The following is a 9572-nucleotide window of genomic DNA, read 5'->3' on the forward strand; positions in this document are numbered from 1 at the left end:
CGGTGAACTGTAAATTCGTATTGGAGGCGACTGCTTTCGGTTTTAATTAAATTCATTTGAACATCCGGGCCGAGGAAAGTGGACGCCGGGTTCATAACCACAGAGTTATTCGGACCTCAGTGTCAAACATTCGTAGGGCGCTGGGAATTACGTGCCTTTTCATTCCTATACCGTGATGACGTGGATCCTTTTCAAGTTTTCGAAAGCCTAACTCTCGCAACTCTGTGTGCAAGGAAGGTCGAATTTATACGAATCGATCCTGAGGGTTCCCGGGATATGGACCTTCCACTTTGATTGATTCCCGTTGGTCGGACAAATTTTCGAGGGTCCTAGAAGGTGACCACATCTCACTACAAAAATGTTTTAAATTACTTTTAAAGTAAATTTTAAAGTGGAAAAACTTTTAAAAAAGCGATTGGCATAAAACCGGAATTAAAATCGTCTTCACTTCCGTAACGTTCATAGCATCTCTAAGTTAGGTTTCGTGTAACCTTCTGAATCTTTTGTACGCCGACTTTATTGTATGAGGAAAAAGCCAAGTTCGTTATCTGGGAAGCCAGCATCAGGATTTCGTGAACTGTTTTTAGGAGGGGCAAAGAGCCAGAAAGAGAAAATAAACCGAGAAAACAAACAGATGATGCCAAATAAACCAAAAAGTATTTAAAAGCATTCCGAGATTAAACAATTAAGATAAAGCAGGGTCGAAATCCTTTCGTCGAACTTTTCCTCGTACTATGATTCGAATAAGCCGAAAAGTACGAGTTATTTTATAGTCGCCAAAACGTGAAATCGGAAGGAGCATATGGGGTCTCTGCTATTTATCACTTGCACGTGTCGAAACGTCAAAGTTCTCTTTGAGTTTGCGAATTTCTTTGGGGTCTTCGAGTGTGTTCAACGACACTTGAGATACGAAAAAAAAAAAGGGTTGGGACAAATTGTTTTTATTAATAAAAATTATTTCTGCTTCATAAAACTTTTGTTTTCGACAATTTCCTGTTAAAAGTTATTTAAGTTATTTAACTTATTTAACAAAAGAGTCGTTCTCTTCTGGGATAAATTACAGAAACGGGGACGACGAATAATACAGTTAAAATTCTCGGCACATGTTCAATTACCTCCAGGAGGCGTCGTCGTTGTCCGGATTTCCACTCGAGATACACTATTATTATTCCATTAAAAAGCTCCCGACGCCACTTCTTATTTATGTATCTATTCGTTTAATCCTTGGGTCGCGACCCGCGTCACGTTTAACGGTGGCGTAAATTTCCACGACGACGCTTCGAAAAGCTCTCGACGCTTTGAACGTTTTATAAACAAAAACGGATTCCGGGTTTTAGTTTTCGAGAGGGGTTGGTCGAAGAAAACCTAAGGGTTAAATCCCAAAACGGTCAGCTTAAAACAGATTAGGACTTTACATTTTTATAAATAGATATTTACCGACCGTTAACATCTAATCCCGTTTCTCTTATTACTTATAAATCTCTTGAAATCTCTGAAAATCCGCGAAATTATTCAAAATTGTCACTAAAAGCTTTAATAATTTTGAAATAGTAATAAGTTAAAAAAATGTTTTTTAATCCAACGATTTTATTCCACGAACCGTGAAAAATGTTATAATCCGAAATCTCGACAACATCCCAGTTGCGAAATGAAAAAAATACAAGTTAAACAAGGGGAGTAAATTGCGGACGTTGAATAAGAATAACGGTCGGTAATTAAAAGTTCCGGATCTGAACGTTATCTGGCAATTCCCCACCTGGTTATTTTATAATCGCAGAGTCCAGGATTGGGCTCACGGCCATACACGGTCACTCGATTAATTAGGGCAATTTTCCACCACCACCCTCATCGTTACCACTACCTTAGCCTGCACTGACCCATTTTTCCTATATATTTTAGAGCTTAGCGGCGTGGAGAAATGATTTGGCCGATTAGTGCGCCACAACGGAGCTTTTTCTAATAAAATCTCCAAGAAATTTAACCAATTTCAAGTTCTTATTATATTTATTGTTTTTCTTGCCTATATATAACATAGTACATCTTTGTATTTAGATTTAACATTCCACATATGATCACATTTACTAGAAAGCAAATCCCGAAATATACACCCCTCTTCAACCTCCTACGTGGGATTACAAAGGGCCTATAATAGGCTTAAGTGGTGCGTAGAATTCGCTTCCCCCATTTCATGCAAAACGATGATGTTAACACATTGTCATTCGAGATGATGTAAATGATTTTTGAAATGAATTGTTTTCGTAATATAATTATAGTACAAATCCATAAGATAAATTTTAATACGTTAATTTTGCTGGTTGTAAAGCAAACTGAAATTTGCATTTGGGTTTATGCGGTTCAGCCGGAAACGTGAGCAACAGCCGCGAGATTCGTTTCACCCCTCTTTGCGGTAAATTTCCATTATTGTACATTAATGGGCTTACGGGGTGGGTGTGTCGTTATTCCCATGCATCTTTGGTAATCTATGTACTTTCGGATCTGGAGACTCTCAGAGCTACGGGCACGTAAGCGAAGCATTTCGTCACCCATAGCACTGTTTTCCAGCCAACACGACGAGGGGGTGGCTGGGGTATCCATCAACCCTCCATCGCCTTCCTCTGTCGTTCGAGACTCGATCTATTCCGCGAGAAATTTTCATTTTTCAACGTCTACGGCACATTACGAGGATTTGCCGATGCAGGTGAACGCTTCGAACTGGGTTGTAGTTACGGTGGAGCTTGAAAAATAGCATGTGGCAAGGGTAAAGAAAAAGGGGGGCTGCTGGTCGGCGAAGAGGTGAACACGCTCAAACAATAACCATAAATCTAATAGCTTTTATAAGTTGGTTGGGTTAACGCTAAACAAAATACTCGAAAAAAAAATTCAATTCTTTTTTATTACTTTATTTTTATGAATCGATTTAAATCCTTCTCAAATCTTATCTAAGAGGTACAAATTTCTTTGTGATTTTTCAGCTTCGTTTATTAATCATGTAAAATTGAAATAAGCTATTTGTACATAAAAAATTTATAATCATCAAAATTTAAGTGAACTCAGATTAAAGTGCGGACTATAAACGACGTGAATTCCTAATAACGAAAATTTAATTTATAGTTGATGGCTTTTCTCATCTCCTCCACGTTAAACAACCGCCGAAGAACAAAGCATTATGAAACTGTAAATCCTGCATTAATGCAAGCGGGGACGTCGCGTGTAAACTTATCAATTTATTTATGGTCCACATAAATTTAACTCTCAACGATGCTGTGGGGGTAGTATTTTAACTCTTAAGGGTGGTTTCATCTACAAGGGAATTGGAGAAACCGCGCGTCGTCGTTTTCAGGTAGGTGTATTTCCATTTATTAGAATAAAATTGAAATAAATCAATCGAAATCAATAATCAGCAGTATACAAATTCGATTCTGGGGGAACGTTTAATTAGATGCTAATATTTTCGATGGGGTTTCGAATATCTATTATTGGCCCTAGCTATTAATTTAGGCCTTTGATGCATATCGCTGCGGGCAGAATTGTTCCTATTTATGCAGTTATGCAATCGCGTTAACAATAGATATTGTTAAAGTCGACACGGGATATCTACTCCATGATATTGAACAATTTAATTATTAAATCAATAATATAGGTATAGTTTTGTTAATAAAGATAATTTATGTTTTGATTTTATTGTTGTTTGGTGTGGATTGACCAGAGTTGTTGTGGAGGTAATCTGAGTTTATACATCAATTTAGATAAAGTTTTATCTAATCAGGAATTAATTTTTGAATGCACCGAGTTATTTTATTTTTTTCTAAAATTTCCTCTTTACAACGTTTTAACCATTATACTATAAAATTTTTGAGTATGTAAATCATAAATTCTGATCCTCATTGCCAGATATTTTTTTGTAAATAAATCGATATATTTGTTAACGATAACTTTGATAAACTGATAACGTTAATAATGTTTAATCAATAACATTTAAGATAAGGTGTAATAACGAGAGAGGCACCATATTGAAAGGTGAATAAAGTGTGAAGTGAATTATTATTGTGATTTAAAAATAACGATCAAACAAGATGCCAATAGACAACCAATATATTCCTTTGGAAGGATCACGAAGGTAAACTCAATTAAAATAAATAAATAAAGAAAGATTAAATGAAACTTAATTAAATTATAGATCATGGTGGGGAACTTTAACTGGACTTGAGAAAATGCTCATTTTGTTATCGGCAACGTTAGCAATTTTTGTTTTTACATTAACGTTGGCGTTAATAACAACTAAAAGTTAGTATATAATTACAATCATTATTTAAAGAATAAAAATTTTAAAATAATTTATATTTAGAATGTTCGCATGAAGTTACAACAGAAGCTCCAATTACAACAACTGAGGGGCCAATAACAACTGAAGAACCTGTAACATCTGACGAACCTAATAGTACTGAAGAACCCGCAACAACTGATGAACCTCAAACTAGTGACGAACCTGAAACTACTGAAGAAATAGATACAACTGAAGAGGTAATTACTGAAGCACCAAAAGAACCTCCGAACGATGTTAAAACTACAAGTTCTTCTGATAGTAATTCTCAGATTACGTCAAAAATAGCTGAGAACGAAGAAACTAAAAAATTGTTAAATATGGAAAGTGAAGAAGAAGAAGAAAGTGATGAAGTATCAAAAAATATAAGTCAAAATGGCAAAGTTGAGGAAATCACTGAAAACGATAATGATGAAATAGAGAAAGAAGACACTAAAAAATCAAAGGAATTAAATATGGACGAGGAAAGTAAAGAAGATTATAACTAATAAATGTAAATTGTTAGAGATTAAAATACTTATTATAATAATTAATTTTTCTTTTTTCTCTTTTTTTAACTGTTTCAACAAAATCTAAAATATAAATATGTCAAGTATGTATGGAAGAGGGAATTCGATTTAACTTTAATTCAAAATTTAAGTTTTAAATAGTTTTAATCATTTTTTTTTATTATTTTAACTCGATCCACATCGTTCACCAATCCGTTATTTTTTGGATACCCACATTAACTTTTAAATTGGATTCGGGAAAAGCGTCGAGGGAGTAGGACGGCTTCGGTATTTGCACAACGCTCATCGCGTAACGTAGCGTTTCGGGACGCGGGGTGCAAAAACACGTGATGTTTGTCGAGCAAATACCGGGTTTTATCGTTAAACGATTATGTTGGACCACATCGAACGCGAACGACGCGTGTTAGCGCATGTCCAACAACGAAGAAAAATTCAAAATTGTTAAAATTGTTATCTCCCCTTATTTACCATCAGGAACTCATTATTTATTGATGATGCTTTATATTCTCTAACGATATAATCTCCTCGACATTTGAGATCTAATTGCAATTACTGATCTTTTGAAGCAGTCAACGTCGTCGTCGACGCCTTGTTTGTTGATTCCAAGTCTGGACTCGGGATTATACAGAGGAAGGACAATTGAGGCACGTTAATTAGATCGGCCGCTTTCCTCCGGGCGTCTTCAGTTCTCGACTGATTGATAAGCGAGTCGAGTGCGAAGAAGTCTTCCTTTTCCTTCCTCCAGATTAACTTGCTAATTTTCCGCCAACTCCATAACGAGTTCTAGGATGATCCTTTTCTCTACTTCCGGAAACCTTTTCCTAATTGCCTTACGATTTATTATTATACATTTACATTCTTTCAACATCTTGTGGAGGATAAAAAGATAATTTGTAGAGAATCTTTTAAAAATCTTATAAAATTGTTTTAATTAACATAAATGATGTAAAAATTTGTTGGATGCATTCGAGGTTCGTAAACAGTAGAGGATTTGCGCGACCAAAAGTCGAGGATTCAGAAGAACATCTGTAGTCGACATTCTAAAAGAATAGCCCTAAGGAAAAACGGAGAGTTTTGGCGAATATAGGTACATATATCTAAAGGGGTTGAGGATTCGGTTCGAGTTGGAATGAATTGTCGACCGCGAAGTCGCTTGCAACGTCCGTCGACCCAATAAATCCAAACCGTGGACGGTATACTGCCATTGGCGATAACACCAGGAACCATTCGCTTTGGGGCAATCCATAACATCGCCACTTCTGTTTCGGTTGTAGTCGTGAATCAATATGTCTTTTTTAACTTTTTTTTAAAGAGAAAAAACTCATAAGAGGCAAGTGATTATAGGTAATCTTTGACGTTGAAAACGTTTCGCATAACTTTCTTGCACTTGCGGGTTAACTTTTAAACAAGCAGTGGTGCTCACAAAAATTCCAAAGTCAAAGTGTGTCTTTGATGTATCCGCGACGGTAACGATGTAACGAGTTTATGCAGGTAGCCCGCAACTTCGTTTAGGAACTTTCATATTGCTGCGCCCCTTAATCGGAAAAAGTAAGTTTGTGGCAGCGATAATGCAGCAGAGTGGCTCGTAGTTTACTTTTACGATTTCCAATTATATGAACTATTCCACCCAACAGTTTTTAATGCTGGTTCCGTATTTATGAAACATGTTTGCCGGAAAAACTAATTGGGTTAATGAATTTTTACTCCCTTTTTGTTCTGATAGCTGATGCGGTAAATTATTAAATCCCCTGGTGGAGTATAACCTACATATTGTAATAGAATTTTAACCACATTTAATTAAAATACCGTTACTAATAATTAATATTCCATACCTCTAGAGTAATTACGTCGAGTGTAAAAGGTAAAATCGTTAATATACTAAAATATTACAAAACTCATTTCATAAATACAACATTAAAACATAAAATTCACCAAAATCAATTCAAATGAAACAAATCATGACAACGTCAAAGTATTTTGAAATTTGGTTTCTCTAAAATCCATTTATTAAGAATTCAAAATTCAGTCCGTTTGAAGAATGTATCCAAAAAGTTTTAAATTAATTGGTCTTTTTGAAACGTTATGGAACTCGCTGGTTTGGTATGTTCGTGCCTATTTCGATTTGCAAGACGAAAGTTTGGTTCGCCAAACCATTTCCGACACGTCTATCGGCGTTTGCACGTCCGAATGCAATTGCGAGTGCTTCCTTAGTGTCCATAAGACGTTGCCACCGTTAAAATACCGAATACGAGCTGCGCGGTTTCAACTGAGAAAGCACCCGTCCGTAAACGAAATTCTTCAGTTGGAGGAAAGACTGCGGGATACGCGTCATCCGGAACCTTTGGTACGCGATAACGATCCCAATAAAGATGACGTGCTCGCATTGTTAGAATTGCATGACGTTCATACCTCCATATCACAGCACAATCTGTTCAGAAAATGTTTAACTATCTAAAAAAATCAAATTTTATGTGTTTGTAAGTATATAGAAAAAAACAAAGTGTATCTGTAAAAATAATAATAATAAAGAGTGGTGTTAATAAGCCGTGTTAACGAGATTATTTAGAAAAATTTGCAGAAATACCTGAAAAGACACAAAAAGATCTATTCTATCTATTATAGGAACGCAAAATGTATTCATCTCGGCGCAGTAACGAGCTCTTCCTATTTGCTATAAAAATTCGTTGAAAATACCGCATGAAAAGGAGGTTCAAAGAAATGTTGAATGCAATGCTCATTTTTATTTTCTCGCTAATTTGTTTCTACACCTTTAAATTTACTTCCATTTACGTGAAAAAATAAATCAACCAAATCGAGATAATTAGATAATAATATACTTTTGTAATTCATTATTTAGATCGAATTAGTGAATTCAAATCGACCGCGATATCTTTCGCGTCTTTCTTGTGCGGCAATTAAAAATTGAAAGTTTTAAAATAAACTAAACCAAGCTATCCTTCAAACTATGTTCTTTTTGCCGACTTTCCCAACCACTACAGCTAACGATTTTCCTTATATTTGCCTCAGTTTCCGTAAGTCCTACTCATCCTGTGAGCAGATTTGCATGTCGAATCCGTTCGCCGTTATTTTGAGAGACAACGTAACGTGCTTAAGATCGAAATTTAGACCTGGATTATTCAAATACCCAGACGTAGAGGAAGTTTTATTCGTGCCGCAAGCGCTTCCTAAATGTTCGAAATCGGAACAAAACCCGACAGCCCAACCCCTAATGCGCTACTCACCCTTAAGGCCTCTTTGAGGGATGGGGACAAAAGTTGTGCTAAAATCCTTGTTATACCAACTTTCTTTTTTGATATACATTTTTTACTTTTTTGTGATAATTTTTTATATATATTTTTTTTGAGTTATAAAAGGTATTCTTAGGATGTTTGCAAATGAAGACGGTGTAAAATTAAGAAATTTAGTGAATAGAAAAGCCCAAGGGGGTGTGATTTAACACGACTCCCGGTGTCGGGAGTAGAACGCGCCCTTGCATATTTTAAAGTTTTTCTTACTTTACGGTTGGCGCCAGCGTCGCTAAATTATTCTATACGCGATTTAAGACCGCATTTCCTCGTGCTATATGATATCAGAATATAAATGTGCCCTAGTCGAAGAGATCGGCTGAGCCTTCTGCCTACTGCTAGGCTTGCAGACCTTCCTTCCGTTCATTTTATTGGAACATCAAATTTTTATGGATTTCCGAGGGGGAAATCGGTTATAAACAAAAATAAAAACGGGCTATTTATTGAATATTCGATTTAATGTTTCCATTCGCAGTATATAGCTGTTCTTTTATGGTCCCAGCGTTCTCGAAGCAAACAGATTTCATTGAAATTATACTTACATAATGCATATAGTTTTCACAACCAAACCGTAAACGGATTCTTATCCCTCCTTATTCTGTTTTAAATAACATAATCACATCCAAAATTGAACAACCTTTATCGATTTCGTCGTTGAGGCAAACTTGCAATATCTAAAGCAATAAAGATCGAGTTGAGATTTTCTAACTAGATAACGAACAAGTCGAGTCTGTTGGCTCGATGCCGGAGAACGATAATAAGTTCTAGTGCCAATCAAAGCTATGCTTTAATTACCTGAGTGGTTAAGGTTAAATTTGCCGCGCACAAATTCGATCCAAGCGCTGCCTCCACTAGAGAAAAACAAACTCATAAAGCTCGCCTTAATAAGTTCCCTCTGTGAGTTTGTTTAATTTTTCCAATTGCTTAATAGCGTAGAAGATTCGAACTCGTTACGCTAATTTCAGCCGTAAATAATTTAAATTTAAAAGTGCTTATAAAAAAAAGTTTAAAAAGAGAATATCAGGTAGGTCAATAAAACCGTTTTGAATGAGAAAAAAAACTAGAATGGTAAAATTACCGAGATAAACGGCATATATGAGTAGAAACATGGTAGGCTTTCAGCATTATTGTGCATTTTGGTGGGATTTGCACAACGTATAACGAGTAGTAGCAATGAAGTATCCGCAACTGTGCGCACAAAATGCAATTTCCATTTTAACCATGGAAAGAGCCAGCCATCCTGTTGCTGTATCGTCCTAAACGTTCGAGCATTAAAATATTATCCTACTGTTCGGAGGCTCTCTGTACCCCGCTACGTTGCGCACATAATGCACCCGAAAATTTATGCATATAGGTGTTACAAAACATTTTGCCACGAATATTGCCGTAGGGCGGGCTTCGAACGAAACACGCAAATTCCGGGACGAACCTGGAAGG

At 36.1% G+C, this 9572-nt stretch overlaps 1 protein-coding gene across 1 annotated transcript; it reads left to right on the forward strand.

Annotated features, from left to right (window-relative positions):
• Window positions 1–3948: 3948 nt before the first annotated feature.
• Window positions 3949–4854, forward strand: LOC111428266 (300 kDa antigen AG231-like). Its single transcript, XM_023063717.2, has 3 exons — window positions 3949–4117; window positions 4178–4284; window positions 4346–4854. Exons 1-3 carry the CDS (start codon window positions 4074–4076, stop codon window positions 4807–4809), a joined length of 615 nt encoding a protein of 204 aa, XP_022919485.2. The 5' UTR covers window positions 3949–4073; the 3' UTR covers window positions 4810–4854.
• Window positions 4855–9572: the final 4718 nt, after the last annotated feature.

The sequence above is a fragment of the Onthophagus taurus genome, chromosome 10, assembly GCF_036711975.1.
Source record: "Onthophagus taurus isolate NC chromosome 10, IU_Otau_3.0, whole genome shotgun sequence".
NCBI classification, from domain to species: domain Eukaryota; kingdom Metazoa; phylum Arthropoda; class Insecta; order Coleoptera; family Scarabaeidae; genus Onthophagus; species Onthophagus taurus.

Bases quoted from the DNA above. Each gene is read 5' to 3' on its own strand.
- LOC111428266 (XM_023063717.2), top strand. From the start codon at position 4,074: ATGCCAATAGACAACCAATATATTCCTTTGGAAGGATCACGAAG. The intron at 4,118-4,177 runs GTAAACTCAATT...ATTAAATTATAG, and splicing joins CCTTTGGAAGGATCACGAAG to ATCATGGTGGGGAACTTTAA. The intron at 4,285-4,345 runs GTTAGTATATAA...ATTTATATTTAG, and splicing joins GGCGTTAATAACAACTAAAA to AATGTTCGCATGAAGTTACA.